General features: G+C 35.4%; 1 protein-coding gene across 1 annotated transcript in view; it reads right to left on the bottom strand.

The window, feature by feature from the left end:
* The window catches only part of LOC129842269 (alpha-actinin-2-like), a 124,551-nt gene that overhangs the window by 81,270 nt on the left and 21,731 nt on the right, over positions 1–21,550 (bottom strand). The window contains exon 4 of the mRNA XM_055910749.1: positions 14,153–14,239. Coding sequence (XP_055766724.1) covers positions 14,153–14,239 — 87 coding nt within the window. The remainder of the gene's footprint in view (positions 1–14,152; positions 14,240–21,550) is intronic.

The raw sequence follows: 21,550 nt of genomic DNA, 5'->3' as shown, positions 1-21,550 counted from the left end.
TATAACTACGTGACTATATTAACTAACCTTCCATGGAGATAACATACTGTACACTATAAATACATGACTATATTAACTAACCTTCCATGGAGATAACATACTATACACTATAACTACATGACTATATTAACTAACCTTCCATGGAGATAACATACTATACACTATAACTACATGACTATATTAACTAACCTTCCATGGAGATAACATACTATACACTATAACTACATGACTATATTAACTAACCTTCCATGGAGATAACATACTATACACTATAACTACATGACTATATTAACTAACCTTCCATGGAGATAACATACTATACACTATAACTACATGACTATATTAACTAACCTTCCATGGAGATAACATACTATACACTATAACTACATGACTATATTAACTAACCTTCCATGGAGATAACATACTATACACTATAACTACATGACTATATTAACTAACCTTCCATGGAGATAACATACTATACACTATAACTACATGACTATATTAACTAACCTTCCATGGAGATAACATACTATACACTATAACTACATGACTATATTAACTAACCTTCCATGGAGATAACATACTATACTATACACTATAACTACATGACTATATTAACTAACCTTCCATGGAGATAACATACTATAACTACATGACTGTATTAACTAACCTTCCATGGAGATAACATACTATAACTACATGACTGTATCAACTAACCTTCCATGGAGATAACATACTATACATACCACTATAACTACATGACTATATTAACTAACCTTCCATGGAGATAACATACTATACACTATAACTACATGACTATATTAACTAACCTTCCATGGAGATAACATACTATAAACTATAACTACATGACTGTATTAACTAACCTTCCATGGAGATAACATACTATACACTATAACTTCATGACTGTATTAACTAACCTTCCATGGAGATAACATACTATACACTATAACTACATGACTATATTAACTAACCTTCCATGGAGATAACATACTATACACTATAACTACATGACTATATTAACTAACCTTCCATGGAGATAACATACTATACACTATAACTACATGACTATATTAACTAACCTTCCATGGAGATAACATACTATACACTATAACTACATGACTATATTAACTAACCTTCCATGGAGATAACATACTATACACTATAACTACATGACTATATTAACTAACCTTCCATGGAGATAACATACTATACACTATAACTACATGACTATATTAACTAACCTTCCATGGAGATAACATACTATACTATACACTATAACTACATGACTATATTAACTAACCTTCCATGGAGATAACATACTATAACTACATGACTGTATTAACTAACCTTCCATGGAGATAACATACTATAACTACATGACTGTATTAACTAACCTTCCATGGAGATAACATACTATACACTATAACTACATGACTATATTAACTAACCTTCCATGGAGATAACATACTATACACTATAACTACATGACTATATTAACTAACCTTCCATGGAGATAACATACTATACACTATAACTACATGACTATATTAACTAACCTTCCATGGAGATAACATACTATACACTATAACTACATGACTATATTAACTAACCTTCCATGGAGATAACATACTATACACTATAACTACATGACTATATTAACTAACCTTCCATGGAGATAACATACTATACACTATAACTACATGACTATATTAACTAACCTTCCATGGAGATAACATACTATACACTATAACTACATGACTATATTAACTAACCTTCCATGGAGATAACATACTATACACTATAACTACATGACTATATTAACTAACCTTCCATGGAGATAACATACTATAACTACATGACTGTATTAACTAACCTTCCATGGAGATAACATACTATAACTACATGACTGTATTAACTAACCTTCCATGGAGATAACATACTATACACTATAACTACATGACTATATTAACTAACCTTCCATGGAGATAACATACTATAAACTATAACTACATGACTGTATTAACTAACCTTCCATGGAGATAACATACTATACACTATAACTACATGACTGTATTAACTAACCTTCCATGGAGATAACATACTATACACTATAACTACATGACTATATTAACTAACCTTCCATGGAGATAACATACTATACACTATAACTACATGACTATATTAACTAACCTTCCATGGAGATAACATACTATACACTATAACTACATGACTATATTAACTAACCTTCCATGGAGATAACATACTATACACTATAACTACATGACTATATTAACTAACCTTCCATGGAGATAACATACTATACTATACACTATAACTACATGACTATATTAACTAACCTTCCATGGAGATAACATACTATACATACCACTATAACTACATGACTATATTAACTAACCTTCCATGGAGATAACATACTATACACTATAACTACATGACTATATTAACTAACCTTCCATGGAGATAACATACTATACACTATAACTACATGACTATATTAACTAACCTTCCATGGAGATAACATACTATACACTATAACTACATGACTATATTAACTAACCTTCCATGGAGATAACATACTATACACTATAACTACATGACTATATTAACTAACCTTCCATGGAGATAACATACTATACACTATAACTACATGACTATATTAACTAACCTTCCATGGAGATAACATACTATACACTATAACTACATGACTATATTAACTAACCTTCCATGGAGATAACATACTATACACTATAACTACATGACTGTATTAACTAACCTTCCATGGAGATAACATACTATACACAATAACTACATGACTATATTAACTAACCTTCCATGGAGATAACATACTATACACTATAACTACATGACTATATTAACTAACCTTCCATGGAGATAACATACTATACACTATAACTACATGACTATATTAACTAACCTTCCATGGAGATAACATACTATACACTATAACTACATGACTATATTAACTAACCTTCCATGGAGATAACATACTATAACTACATGACTGTATTAACTAACCTTCCATGGAGATAACATACTATAACTACATGACTGTATTAACTAATCTTCCATGGAGATAACATACTATACACTATAACTACATGACTATATTAACTAACCTTCCATGGAGATAACATACTATAAACTATAACTACATGACTGTATTAACTAACCTTCCATGGAGATAACATACTATACACTATAACTACATGACTGTATTAACTAACCTTCCATGGAGATAACATACTATACACTATAACTACATGACTATATTAACTAACCTTCCATGGAGATAACATACTATACACTATAACTACATGACTATATTAACTAACCTTCCATGGAGATAACATACTATACACTATAACTACATGACTATATTAACTAACCTTCCATGGAGATAACATACTATACACTATAACTACATGACTATATTAACTAACCTTCCATGGAGATAACATACTATACTATACACTATAACTACATGACTATATTAACTAACCTTCCATGGAGATAACATACTATACATACCACTATAACTACATGACTATATTAACTAACCTTCCATGGAGATAACATACTATACACTATAACTACATGACTATATTAACTAACCTTCCATGGAGATAACATACTATACACTATAACTACATGACTATATTAACTAACCTTCCATGGAGATAACATACTATACACTATAACTACATGACTATATTAACTAACCTTCCATGGAGATAACATACTATACACTATAACTACATGACTATATTAACTAACCTTCCATGGAGATAACATACTATACACTATAACTACATGACTATATTAACTAACCTTCCATGGAGATAACATACTATACACTATAACTACATGACTATATTAACTAACCTTCCATGGAGATAACATACTATACACTATAACTACATGACTGTATTAACTAACCTTCCATGGAGATAACATACTATACACAATAACTACATGACTATATTAACTAACCTTCCATGGAGATAACATACTATACACTATAACTACATGACTATATTAACTAACCTTCCATGGAGATAACATACTATACTATACACTATAACTACATGACTATATTAACTAACCTTCCATGGAGATAACATACTATACTATACACTATAACTACATGACTATATTAACTAACCTTCCATGGAGATAACATACTATAACTACATGACTGTATTAACTAACCTTCCATGGAGATAACATACTATAACTACATGACTGTATTAACTAACCTTCCATGGAGATAACATACTATACACTATTACTACATGACTATATTAACTAACCTTCCATGGAGATAACATACTATACACTATAACTACATGACTATATTAACTAACCTTCCATGGAGATAACATACTATACACTATAACTACATGACTATATTAACTAACCTTCCATGGAGATAACATACTATACACTATAACTACATGGCTATATTAACTAACCTTCCATGGAGATAACATACTATACACTATAACTACATGACTATATTAACTAACCTTCCATGGAGATAACATACATACCACTATAACTACATGACTATATTAACTAACCTTCCATGGAGATAACATACTATACACTATAACTACATGACTGTATTAACTAACCTTCCATGGAGATAACATACTATACACTATAACTACATGACTATATTAACTAACCTTCCATGGAGATAACATACTATACACTATAACTACATGACTATATTAACTAACCTTCCATGGAGATAACATACTATACATACCACTATAACTACATGACTATATTAACTAACCTTCCATGGAGATAACATACTATACACTATAACTACATGACTATATTAACTAACCTTCCATGGAGATAACATACTATACACTATAACTACATGACTATATTAACTAACCTTCCATGGAGATAACATACTATACATACCACTATAACTACATGACTATATTAACTAACCTTCCATGGAGATAACATACTATACATACCACTATAACTACATGACTATATTAACTAACCTTCCATGGAGATAACATACTATACACTATAACTACATGACTATATTAACTAACCTTCCATGGAGATAACATACTATAATCTATAACTACATGACTGTATTAACTAACCTTCCATGGAGATAACATACTATACACTATAACTACATGACTATATTAACTAACCTTCCATGGAGATAACATACTATACACTATAACTACATGACTATATTAACTAACATTCCACGGAGATAACATACTGTACACTATAACTACATGACTATATTAACTAACCTTCCATGGAGATAACATACTATACACTATAACTACATGACTATATTAACTAACCTTCCATGGAGATAACATACTATACATACCACTATAACTACATGACTATATTAACTAACCTTCCATGGAGATAACATACTATACATACCACTATAACTACATGACTATATTAACTAACCTTCCATGGAGATAACATACTATACACTATAACTACATGACTATATTAACTAACATTCCATGGAGATAACATACTATAAACTATAACTACATGACTGTATTAACTAACCTTCCATGGAGATAACATACTATACACTATAACTACATGACTGTATTAACTAACCTTCCATGGAGATAACATACTATACACTATAACTACATGACTATATTAACTAACCTTCCATGGAGATAACATACTATACACTATAACTACATGACTATATTAACTTACCTTCCATGGAGATAACATACTATACACTATAACTACATGACTATATTAACTAACCTTCCATGGAGATAACATACTATACACTATAACTACATGACTATATTAACTAACCTTCCATGGAGATAACATACTATACACTATAACTACATGACTATATTAACTAACCTTCCATGGAGATAACATACTATACACTATAACTACATGACTATATTAACTAACCTTCCATGGAGATAACATACTATACACTATAACTACATGACTATATTAACTAACCTTCCATGGAGATAACATACTATACACTATAACTACATGACTATATTAACTAACCTTCCATGGAGATAACATACTATACACTATAACTACATTACTATATTAACTAACCTTCCATGGAGATAACATACTATACTATACACTATAACTACATGACTATATTAACTAACCTTCCATGGAGATAACATACTATAACTACATGACTGTATTAACTAACCTTCCATGGAGATAACATACTATAACTACATGACTGTATTAACTAACCTTCCATGGAGATAACATACTATACATACCACTATAACTACATGACTATATTAACTAACCTTCCATGGAGATAACATACTATACACTATAACTACATGACTATATTAACTAACCTTCCATGGAGATAACATACTATAAACTATAACTACATGACTGTATTAACTAACCTTCCATGGAGATAACATACTATACACTATAACTACATGACTGTATTAACTAACCTTCCATGGAGATAACATACTATACACTATAACTACATGACTATATTAACTAACCTTCCATGGAGATAACATACTATACACTATAACTACATGACTATATTAACTAACCTTCCATGGAGATAACATACTATACACTATAACTACATGACTATATTAACTAACCTTCCATGGAGATAACATACTATACACTATAACTACATGACTATATTAACTAACCTTCCATGGAGATAACATACTATACACTATAACTACATGACTATATTAACTAACCTTCCATGGAGATAACATACTATACACTATAACTACATGACTATATTAACTAACCTTCCATGGAGATAACATACTATACACTATAACTACATGACTATATTAACTAACCTTCCATGGAGATAACATACTATACTATACACTATAACTACATGACTATATTAACTAACCTTCCATGGAGATAACATACTATAACTACATGACTGTATTAACTAACCTTCCATGGAGATAACATACTATAACTACATGACTGTATTAACTAACCTTCCATGGAGATAGCATACTATACACTATAACTACATGACTATATTAACTAACCTTCCATGGAGATAACATACTATACACTATAACTACATGACTATATTAACTAACCTTCCATGGAGATAACATACTATACACTATAACTACATGACTATATTAACTAACCTTCCATGGAGATAACATACTATACACTATAACTACATGACTATATTAACTAACCTTCCATGGAGATAACATACTATACACTATAACTACATGACTATATTAACTAACCTTCCATGGAGATAACATACTATACACTATAACTACATGACTATATTAACTAACCTTCCATGGAGATAACATACTATACACTATAACTACATGACTATATTAACTAACCTTCCATGGAGATAACATACTATACACTATAACTACATGACTATATTAACTAACCTTCCATGGAGATAACATACTATACACTATAACTACATGACTATATTAACTAACCTTCCATGGAGATAACATACTATACACTATAACTACATGACTATATTAACTAACCTTCCATGGAGATAACATACTATACACTATAACTACATGACTATATTAACTAACCTTCCATGGAGATAACATACTATACACTATAACTACATGACGATATTAACTAACCTTCCATGGAGATAACATACTATACACTATAACTACATGACTATATTAACTAACCTTCCATGGAGATAACATACTATACACTATAACTACATGACTGTATTAACTAACCTTCCATGGAGATAACATACTATACACTATAACTACGTGACTATATTAACTAACCTTCCATGGAGATAACATACTGTACACTATAAATACATGACTATATTAACTAACCTTCCATGGAGATAACATACTATACACTATAACTACATGACTATATTAACTAACCTTCCATGGAGATAACATACTATACACTATAACTACATGACTATATTAACTAACCTTCCATGGAGATAACATACTATACATACCACTATAACTACATGACTATATTAACTAACCTTCCATGGAGATAACATACTATACACTATAACTACATGACTATATTAACTAACCTTCCATGGAGATAACATACTATACACTATAACTACATGACTATATTAACTAACCTTCCATGGAGATAACATACTATAACTACATGACTGTATTAACTAACCTTCCATGGAGATAACATACTATAACTACATGACTGTATTAACTAACCTTCCATGGAGATAACATACTATACACTATAACTACATGACTATATTAACTAACCTTCCATGGAGATAACATACTATAAACTATAACTACATGACTGTATTAACTAACCTTCCATGGAGATAACATACTATACACTATAACTACATGACTGTATTAACTAACCTTCCATGGAGATAACATACTATACACTATAACTACATGACTATATTAACTAACCTTCCATGGAGATAACATACTATACACTATAACTACATGACTATATTAACTAACCTTCCATGGAGATAACATACTATACACTATAACTACATGACTATATTAACTAACCTTCCATGGAGATAACATACTATACACTATAACTACATGACTATATTAACTAACCTTCCATGGAGATAACATACTATACTATACACTATAACTACATGACTATATTAACTAACCTTCCATGGAGATAACATACTATACATACCACTATAACTACATGACTATATTAACTAACCTTCCATGGAGATAACATACTATACACTATAACTACATGACTATATTAACTAACCTTCCATGGAGATAACATACTATACACTATAACTACATGACTATATTAACTAACCTTCCATGGAGATAACATACTATACACTATAACTACATGACTATATTAACTAACCTTCCATGGAGATAACATACTATACACTATAACTACATGACTATATTAACTAACCTTCCATGGAGATAACATACTATACACTATAACTACATGACTATATTAACTAACCTTCCATGGAGATAACATACTATACACTATAACTACATGACTATATTAACTAACCTTCCATTTAGATAACATACTATACACTATAACTACATGACTATATTAACTAACCTTCCATGGAGATAACATACTATACACTATAACTACATGACTATATTAACTAACCTTCCATGGAGATAACATACTATACACTATAACTACATGACTATATTAACTAACCTTCCATGGAGATAACATACTGTACACTATAACTACATGACTATATTAACTAACCTTCCATGGAGATAACATACTATACACTATAACTACATGACTATATTAACTAACCTTCCATGGAGATAACATACTATACACTATAACTACATGACTATATTAACTAACCTTCCATGGAGATAACATACTATAAACTATAACTACATGACTATATTAACTAACCTTCCATGGAGATAACATACTATACTATACACTATAACTACATGACTATATTAACTAACCTTCCATGGAGATAACATACTATAACTACATGACTGTATTAACTAACCTTCCATGGAGATAACATACTATAACTACATGACTGTATTAACTAACCTTCCATGGAGATAACATACTATACACTATAACTACATGACTATATTAACTAACCTTCCATGGAGATAACATACTATACACTATAACTACATGACTGTATTAACTAACCTTCCATGGAGATAACATACTATACACTATAACTACGTGACTATATTAACTAACCTTCCATGGAGATAACATACTGTACACTATAACTACATGACTGTATTAACTAACCTTCCATGGAGATAACATACTATACACTATAACTACATGACTGTATTAACTAACCTTCCATGGAGATAACATACTATACACTATAACTACATGACTATATTAACTAACCTTCCATGGAGATAACATACTATACACTATAACTACATGACTATATTAACTAACCTTCCATGGAGATAACATACTATACATACCACTATAACTACATGACTATATTAACTAACCTTCCATGGAGATAACATACTATACACTATAACTACATGACTATATTAACTAACCTTCCATGGAGATAACATACTATACACTATAACTACATGACTATATTAACTAACCTTCCATGGAGATAACATACTATACACTATAACTACATGACTATATTAACTAACCTTCCATGGAGATAACATACTATACACTATAACTACATGACTATATTAACTAACCTTCCATGGAGATAACATACTATACATACCACTATAACTACATGACTATATTAACTAACCTTCCATGGAGATAACATACTATACACTATAACTACCTGACTATATTAACTAACCTTCCATGGAGATAACATACTATACATACCACTATAACTACATGACTATATTAACTAACCTTCCATGGAGATAACATACTATACATACCACTATAACTACATGACTATATTAACTAACCTTCCATGGAGATAACATACTATACATACCACTATAACTACATGACTATATTAACTAACCTTCCATGGAGATAACATACTATACACTATAACTACACGACTATATTAACTAACCTTCCATGGAGATAACATACTATACATACCACTATAACTACATGACTATATTAACTAACCTTCCATGGAGATAACATACTATACACTATAACTACACGACTATATTAACTAACCTTCCATGGAGATAACATACTATACACTATAACTACATGACTATATTAACTAACCTTCCATGGAGATAACATACTATACACTATAACTACATGACTATATTAACTAACCTTCCATGGATATAACATACTATACACTATAACTACATGACTATATTAACTAACCTTCCATGGAGATAACATACTATACACTATAACTACATGACTATATTAACTAACCTTCCATGGAGATAACATACTATACACTATAACTACATGACTATATTAACTAACCTTCCATGGAGATAACATACTATACACTATAACTACATGACTATATTAACTAACCTTCCATGGAGATAACATACTATACATACCACTATAACTACATGACTATATTAACTAACCTTCCATGGAGATAACATACTATACACTATAACTACATGACTATATTAACTAACCTTCCATGGAGATAACATACTATACACTATAACTACATGACTATATTAACTAACCTTCCATTTAGATAACATACTATACACTATAACTACATGACTATATTAACTAACCTTCCATGGAGATAACATACTATACACTATAACTACATGACTATATTAACTAACCTTCCATGGAGATAACATACTATACAGTATAACTACATGACTATATTAACTAACCTTCCATGGAGATAACATACTATACACTATAACTACATGACTATATTAACTAACCTTCCATGGAGATAACATACTATACACTATAACTACCTGACTATATTAACTAACCTTCCATGGAGATAACATACTATACACTATAACTACATGACTATATTAACTAACCTTCCATGGAGATAACATACTATACACTATAACTACATGACTATATTAACTAACCTTCCATGGAGATAACATACTATACACTATAACTACATGACTATATTAACTAACCTTCCATGGAGATAACATACTATAACTACATGACTATATTAACTAACCTTCCATGGAGATAACATACTATACATACCACTATAACTACATGACTATATTAACTAACCTTCCATGGAGATAACATACTATACATACCACTATAACTACATGACTATATTAACTAACCTTCCATGGAGATAACATACTATACACTATAACTACATGACTATATTAACTAACCTTCCATGGAGATAACATACTATACACTATAACTACATGACTATATTAACTAACCTTCCATGGAGATAACATACTATACATACCACTATAACTACATGACTATATTAACTAACCTTCCATGGAGATAACATACTATACACTATAACTACATGACTATATTAACTAACCTTCCATGGAGATAACATACTATACATACCACTATAACTACATGACTATATTAACTAACCTTCCATGGAGATAACATACTATACATACCACTATAACTACATGACTATATTAACTAACCTTCCATGGAGATAACATACTATACATACCACTATAACTACATGACTATATTAACTAACCTTCCATGGAGATAACATACTATACACTATAACTACATGACTATATTAACTAACCTTCCATGGAGATAACATACTATACACTATAACTACATGACTATATTAACTAACCTTCCATGGAGATAACATACTATACACTATAACTACATGACTATATTAACTAACCTTCCATGGAGATAACATACTATACTATACACTATAACTACATGACTATATTAACTAACCTTCCATGGAGATAACATACTATACACTATAACTACATGACTATATTAACTAACCTTCCATGGAGATAACATACTATACACTATAACTACATGACTATATTAACTAACCTTCCATGGAGATAACATACTATACACTATAACTACACGACTATATTAACTAACCTTCCATGGAGATAACACACTATACACTATAACTACATGACTGTATTAACTAACCTTCCATGGAGATAACATACTATAACTACATGACTGTATTAACTAACCTTCCATGGAGATAACATACTATACACTCTAACTACATGACTATATTAACTAACCTTCCATGGAGATAACATACTATACACTATAACTACATGACTATATTAACTAACCTTCCATGGAGATAACATACTATACATACCACTATAACTACATGACTGTATTAACTAACCTTCCATGGAGATAACATACTATACATACCACTATAACTACATGACTATATTAACTAACCTTCCATGGAGATAACATACTATACACTATAACTACATGACTATATTAACTAACCTTCCATGGAGATAACATACTATACACTATAACTACCTGACTATATTAACTAACCTTCCATGGAGATAACATACTATACATACCACTATAACTACATGACTATATTAACTAACCTTCCATGGAGATAACATACTATACACTATATCTACATGACTATATTAACTAACCTTCCATGGAGATAACATACTATACATACCACTATAACTACATGACTATATTAACTAACCTTCCATGGAGATAACATACTATACATACCACTATAACTACATGACTATATTAACTAACCTTCCATGGAGATAACATACTATACATACCACTATAACTACATGACTATATTAACTAACCTTCCATGGAGATAACATACTATACACTATAACTACACGACTATATTAACTAACCTTCCATGGAGATAACATACTATACATACCACTATAACTACATGACTATATTAACTAACCTTCCATGGAGATAACATACTATACACTATAACTACATGACTATATTAACTAACCTTCCATGGAGATAACATTCTATACACTATAACTACATGACTGTATTAACTAACCTTCCATGGAGATAACATACTATACACTATAACTACATGACTATATTAACTAACCTTCCATGGAGATAACATACTATACATACCACTATAACTACATGACTATATTAACTAACCTTCCATGGAGATAACATACTATACACTATAACTACATGACTATATTAACTAACCTTCCATGGAGATAACATACTATACACTATAACTACATGACTGTATTAACTAACCTTCCATGGAGATAACATACTATACATACCACTATAACTACATGACTATATTAACTAACCTTCCATGGAGATAACATACTATACATACCACTATAACTACATGACTATATTAACTAACCTTCCATGGAGATAACATACTATACACTATAACTACACGACTATATTAACTAACCTTCCATGGAGATAACATACTATACACTATAACTACATGACTATATTAACTAACCTTCCATGGAGATAACATACTATACACTATAACTACATGACTATATTAACTAACCTTCCATGGAGATAACATACTATACACTATAACTACACGACTATATTAACTAACCTTCCACTGAGATGTCTTGGATGGCGAAGCGCAGGATGATGGTCCAGATCATTCCCAGAGTCATCTTAATGTTTCCATCCACAATCTCTGCAGGAGAAACAGGTCAGTAACACAGTAGTCATGGATGTTTCCATCCACAATCTCTGCAGGAGAAACAGGTCAGTAACGCAGTAGTCATGGATGTTTCCGTCCACAATCTCTGCAGGAGAAACAGGTCAGTAACACAGTAGTCATGGATGTTTCCATCCACAATCTCTGCAGGAGAAACAGGTCAGTAATGCAGTATTCATGGATGTTTCCATCCACAATCTCTGCAGGAGAAACAGGTCAGTAACACAGTAGTCATGGATGTTTCCATCCACAATCTCTGCAGGAGAAACAGGTCAGTAACGCAGTAGTCAGGGATGTTTCCGTCCACAATCTCTGCAGGAGAAACAGGTCAGTAACGCAGTAGTCAGGGATGTTTCCATCCACAATCTCTGCAGGAGAAACAGGTCAGTAACACAGTAGTCATGGATGTTTCCATCCACAATCTCTGCAGGAGAAACAGGTCAGTAACGCAGTAGTCATGGATGTTTCCGTCCACAATCTCTGCAGGAGAAACAGGTCAGTAACACAGTAGTCATGGATGTTTCCATCCACAATCTCTGCAGGAGAAACAGGTCAGTAATGCAGTATTCATGGATGTTTCCATCCACAATCTCTGCAGGAGAAACAGGTCAGTAACACAGTAGTCATGGATGTTTCCATCCACAATCTCTGCAGGAGAAACAGGTCAGTAACGCAGTAGTCAGGGATGTTTCCGTCCACAATCTCTGCAGGAGAAACAGGTCAGTAACGCAGTAGTCAGGGATGTTTCCGTCCACAATCTCTGCAGGAGAAACAGGTCAGTAACACAGTAGTCATGGATGTTTCCATCCACAATCTCTGCAGGAGAAACAGGTCAGTAACTCAGTAGTCATGGATGTTTCTGTCCACAATCTCTGCAGGAGAAACAGGTCAGTAACACAGTAGTCATGGATGTTTCCATCCACAATCTCTGCAGGAGAAACAGGTCAGTAATGCAGTATTCATGGATGTTTCCATCCACAATCTCTGCAGGAGAAACAGGTCAGTAACACAGTAGTCATGGATGTTTCCATCCACAATCTCTGCAGGAGAAACAGGTCAGTAACGCAGTAGTCAGGGATGTTTCCGTCCACAATCTCTGCAGGAGAAACAGGTCAGTAACGCAGTAGTCATGGATGTTTCCATCCACAATCTCTGCAGGAGAAACAGGTCAGTAATACAGTAGTCATGGATGTTTCCATCCACAATCTCTGCAGGAGAAACAGGTCAGTAACGCAGTAGTCATGGATGTTTCCGTCCACAATCTCTGCAGGAGAAACAGGTCAGTAACGCAGTAGTCATGGATGTTTCCATCCACAATCTCTGCAGGAGAAACAGGTCAGTAACACAGTAGTCATGGATGTTTCCATCCACAATCTCTGCAGGAGAAACAGGTCAGTAACGCAGTAGTCATGGATGTTTCCGTCCACAATCTCTGCAGGAGAAACAGGTCAGTAAGCAGTAGTCATGGATGTTTCCGTCCACAATCTCTGCAGGAGAAACAGGTCAGTAACGCAGTAGTCATGGATGTTTCCATCCACAATCTCTGCAGGAGAAACAGGTCAGTAACGCAGTAGTCAGGGATGTTTCCGTCCACAATCTCTGCAGGAGAAACAGGTCAGTAACACAGTAGTCATGGATGTTTCCATCCACAATCTCTGCAGGAGAAACAGGTCAGTAAGCAGTAGTCATGGATGTTTCCATCCACAATCTCTGCAGGAGAAACAGGTCAGTAACGCAGTAGTCAGGGATGTTTCCGTCCACAATCTCTGCAGGAGAAACAGGTCAGTAACACAGTAGTCATGGATGTTTCCATCCACAATCTCTGCAGGAGAAACAGGTCAGTAATGCAGTATTCATGGATGTTTCCATCCACAATCTCTGCAGGAGAAACAGGTCAGTAACACAGTAGTCATGGATGTTTCCATCCACAATCTCTGCAGGAGAAACAGGTCAGTAACGCAGTAGTCAGGGATGTTTCCGTCCACAATCTCTGCAGGAGAAACAGGTCAGTAACGCAGTAGTCAGGGATGTTTCCGTCCACAATCTCTGCAGGAGAAACAGGTCAGTAACACAGTAGTCATGGATGTTTCCATCCACAATCTCTGCAGGAGAAACAGGTCAGTAACGCAGTAGTCATGGATGTTTCCGTCCACAATCTCTGCAGGAGAAACAGGTCAGTAACACAGTAGTCATGGATGTTTCCATCCACAATCTCTGCAGGAGAAACAGGTCAGTAATGCAGTATTCATGGATGTTTCCATCCACAATCTCTGCAGGAGAAACAGGTCAGTAACACAGTAGTCATGGATGTTTCCATCCACAATCTCTGCAGGAGAAACAGGTCAGTAACGCAGTAGTCAGGGATGTTTCCGTCCACAATCTCTGCAGGAGAAACAGGTCAGTAACGCAGTAGTCAGGGATGTTTCCGTCCACAATCTCTGCAGGAGAAACAGGTCAGTAACACAGTAGTCATGGATGTTTCCATCCACAATCTCTGCAGGAGAAACAGGTCAGTAACGCAGTAGTCATGGATGTTTCCGTCCACAATCTCTGCAGGAGAAACAGGTCAGTAACACAGTAGTCATGGATGTTTCCATCCACAATCTCTGCAGGAGAAACAGGTCAGTAATGCAGTATTCATGGATGTTTCCATCCACAATCTCTGCAGGAGAAACAGGTCAGTAACACAGTAGTCATGGATGTTTCCATCCACAATCTCTGCAGGAGAAACAGGTCAGTAACGCAGTAGTCAGGGATGTTTCCGTCCACAATCTCTGCAGGAGAAACAGGTCAGTAACGCAGTAGTCATGGATGTTTCCATCCACAATCTCTGCAGGAGAAACAGGTCAGTAATGCAGTAGTCATGGATGTTTCCATCCACAATCTCTGCAGGAGAAACAGGTCAGTAACGCAGTAGTCATGGATGTTTCCGTCCACAATCTCTGCAGGAGAAACAGGTCAGTAACGCAGTAGTCATGGATGTTTCCATCCACAATCTCTGCAGGAGAAACAGGTCAGTAACACAGTAGTCATGGATGTTTCCATCCACAATCTCTGCAGGAGAAACAGGTCAGTAACGCAGTAGTCATGGATGTTTCCGTCCACAATCTCTGCAGGAGAAACAGGTCAGTAAGCAGTAGTCATGGATGTTTCCGTCCACAATCTCTGCAGGAGAAACAGGTCAGTAACGCAGTAGTCATGGATGTTTCCATCCACAATCTCTGCAGGAGAAACAGGTCAGTAACGCAGTAGTCAGGGATGTTTCCGTCCACAATCTCTGCAGGAGAAACAGGTCAGTAACACAGTAGTCATGGATGTTTCCATCCACAATCTCTGCAGGAGAAACAGGTCAGTAAGCAGTAGTCATGGATGTTTCCATCCACAATCTCTGCAGGAGAAACAGGTCAGTAACGCAGTAGTCAGGGATGTTTCCGTCCACAATCTCTGCAGGAGAAACAGGTCAGTAACGCAGTAGTCATGGATGTTTCCATCCACAATCTCTGCAGGAGAAACAGGTCAGTAATACAGTAGTCATGGATGTTTCCATCCACAATCTCTGCAGGAGAAACAGGTCAGTAACGCAGTAGTCATGGATGTTTCCGTCCACAATCTCTGCAGGAGAAACAGGTCAGTAACGCAGTAGTCATGGATGTTTCCATCCACAATCTCTGCAGGAGAAACAGGTCAGTAACACAGTAGTCATGGATGTTTCCATCCACAATCTCTGCAGGAGAAACAGGTCAGTAACGCAGTAGTCATGGATGTTTCCGTCCACAATCTCTGCAGGAGAAACAGGTCAGTAAGCAGTAGTCATGGATGTTTCCGTCCACAATCTCTGCAGGAGAAACAGGTCAGTAACGCAGTAGTCATGGATGTTTCCATCCACAATCTCTGCAGGAGAAACAGGTCAGTAACGCAGTAGTCAGGGATGTTTCCGTCCACAATCTCTGCAGGAGAAACAGGTCAGTAACACAGTAGTCATGGATGTTTCCATCCACAATCTCTGCAGGAGAAACAGGTCAGTAACGCAGTAGTCATGGATGTTTCCGTCCACAATCTCTGCAGGAGAAACAGGTCAGTAACACAGTAGTCATGGATGTTTCCATCCACAATCTCTGCAGGAGAAACAGGTCAGTAATGCAGTATTCATGGATGTTTCCATCCATAATCTCTGCAGGAGAAACAGGTCAGTAACACAGTAGTCATGGATGTTTCCATCCACAATCTCTGCAGGAGAAACAGGTCAGTAACGCAGTAGTCAGGGATGTTTCCGTCCACAATCTCTGCAGGAGAAACAGGTCAGTGACGCAGTAGTCAGGGATGTTTCCGTCCACAATCTCTGCAGGAGAAACAGGTCAGTAACACAGTAGTCATGGATGTTTCCATCCACAATCTCTGCAGGAGAAACAGGTCAGTAACGCAGTAGTCATGGATGTTTCCGTCCACAATCTCTGCAGGAGAAACAGGTCAGTAACACAGTAGTCATGGATGTTTCCGTCCACAATCTCTGCAGGAGAAACAGGTCAGTAACACAGTAGTCATGGATGTTTCCATCCACAATCTCTGCAGGAGAAACAGGTCAGTAATGCAGTATTCATGGATGTTTCCATCCACAATCTCTGCAGGAGAAACAGGTCAGTAACACAGTAGTCATGGATGTTTCCATCCACAATCTCTGCAGGAGAAACAGGTCAGTAACGCAGTAGTCAGGGATGTTTCCGTCCACAATCTCTGCAGGAGAAACAGGTCAGTAACGCAGTAGTCATGGATGTTTCCATCCACAATCTCTGCAGGAGAAACAGGTCAGTAATACAGTAGTCATGGATGTTTCCATCCACAATCTCTGCAGGAGAAACAGGTCAGTAACGCAGTAGTCATGGATGTTTCCATCCACAATCTCTGCAGGAGAAACAGGTCAGTAACACAGTAGTCATGGATGTTTCCATCCACAATCTCTGCAGGAGAAACAGGTCAGTAACGCAGTAGTCATGGATGTTTCCATCCACAATCTCTGCAGGAGAAACAGGTCAGTAGCACAGTAGTCATGGATGTTTCCATCCACAATCTCTGCAGGAGAAACAGGTCAGTAACGCAGTAGTCATGGATGTTTCCATCCACAATCTCTGCAGGAGAAACAGGTCAGTAATACAGTAGTCATGGATGTTTCCATCCACAATCTCTGCAGGAGAAACAGGTCAGTAACGCAGTAGTCATGGATGTTTCCGTCCACAATCTCTGCAGGAGAAACAGGTCAGTAACGCAGTAGTCATGGATGTTTCCATCCACAATCTCTGCAGGAGAAACAGGTCAGTAACACAGTAGTCATGGATGTTTCCATCCACAATCTCTGCAGGAGAAACAGGTCAGTAACGCAGTAGTCATGGATGTTTCCGTCCACAATCTCTGCAGGAGAAACAGGTCAGTAAGCAGTAGTCATGGATGTTTCCGTCCACAATCTCTGCAGGAGAAACAGGTCAGTAACGCAGTAGTCATGGATGTTTCCATCCACAATCTCTGCAGGAGAAACAGGTCAGTAACGCAGTAGTCAGGGATGTTTCCGTCCACAATCTCTGCAGGAGAAACAGGTCAGTAACACAGTAGTCATGGATGTTTCCATCCACAATCTCTGCAGGAGAAACAGGTCAGTAACGCAGTAGTCATGGATGTTTCCGTCCACAATCTCTGCAGGAGAAACAGGTCAGTAACACAGTAGTCATGGATGTTTCCATCCACAATCTCTGCAGGAGAAACAGGTCAGTAATGCAGTATTCATGGATGTTTCCATCCATAATCTCTGCAGGAGAAACAGGTCAGTAACACAGTAGTCATGGATGTTTCCATCCACAATCTCTGCAGGAGAAACAGGTCAGTAACGCAGTAGTCAGGGATGTTTCCGTCCACAATCTCTGCAGGAGAAACAGGTCAGTAACGCAGTAGTCAGGGATGTTTCCGTCCACAATCTCTGCAGGAGAAACAGGTCAGTAACACAGTAGTCATGGATGTTTCCATCCACAATCTCTGCAGGAGAAACAGGTCAGTAACGCAGTAGTCATGGATGTTTCCGTCCACAATCTCTGCAGGAGAAACAGGTCAGTAACACAGTAGTCATGGATGTTTCCGTCCACAATCTCTGCAGGAGAAACAGGTCAGTAACACAGTAGTCATGGATGTTTCCATCCACAATCTCTGCAGGAGAAACAGGTCAGTAATGCAGTATTCATGGATGTTTCCATCCACAATCTCTGCAGGAGAAACAGGTCAGTAACACAGTAGTCATGGATGTTTCCATCCACAATCTCTGCAGGAGAAACAGGTCAGTAACGCAGTAGTCAGGGATGTTTCCGTCCACAATCTCTGCAGGAGAAACAGGTCAGTAACGCAGTAGTCATGGATGTTTCCATCCACAATCTCTGCAGGAGAAACAGGTCAGTAATACAGTAGTCATGGATGTTTCCATCCACAATCTCTGCAGGAGAAACAGGTCAGTAACGCAGTAGTCATGGATGTTTCCATCCACAATCTCTGCAGGAGAAACAGGTCAGTAACACAGTAGTCATAGATGTTTCCATCCACAATCTCTGCAGGAGAAACAGGTCAGTAACGCAGTAGTCATGGATGTTTCCATCCACAATCTCTGCAGGAGAAACAGGTCAGTAGCACAGTAGTCATGGATGTTTCCATCCACAATCTCTGCAGGAGAAACAGGTCAGTAACGCAGTAGTCATGGATGTTTCCGTCCACAATCTCTGCAGGAGAAACCGGTCAGTAAGCAGTAGTCATGGATGTTTCCGTCCACAATCTCTGCAGGAGAAACAGGTCAGTAACGCAGTAGTCATGCAGAAGTCCTGGTCTTTATCAACCAGGTCCGTGTGTTTTCTATTCCTCCATTTAGTTTGTCTTATTGGCTGGTCTCTATAATATACTGTAATACAAATTACAAGCAACATTAAATGTCACACAGAACACACATTAAAAAAATGCTATAGTATACTATGGTATAAATACTACAGTATTCTATGGTACAAAAACTATAGTATTCGCTGTAGTGGTTCTGTGGACTAAACCCTGCAGTGAATACTATAGTATTTACTCTAGTATTCAGTAGTACTTATAGTTACCATAGTATAAATAAAAGAAAACTGTAGTATACATTATAGTAATTACTGCTGTGTTTTTGCAGAATACTGTAGATGTCGATGCTCTCCCCGTTCTGTGTGTACTCCAGTTTTTTTGTGGACTGTAGTATACTATAATATACCTTCAGCTGTGGTGAAAAAGATCTATAAT

This window comes from Salvelinus fontinalis, unplaced genomic scaffold, assembly GCF_029448725.1.
Source record: "Salvelinus fontinalis isolate EN_2023a unplaced genomic scaffold, ASM2944872v1 scaffold_0028, whole genome shotgun sequence".
Taxonomy (NCBI): Eukaryota; Metazoa; Chordata; class Actinopteri; order Salmoniformes; family Salmonidae; genus Salvelinus; species Salvelinus fontinalis.
The sequence above is the reverse complement of the archived record's forward strand: the minus strand, read 5'-3'. Positions and strand labels throughout refer to the sequence as shown.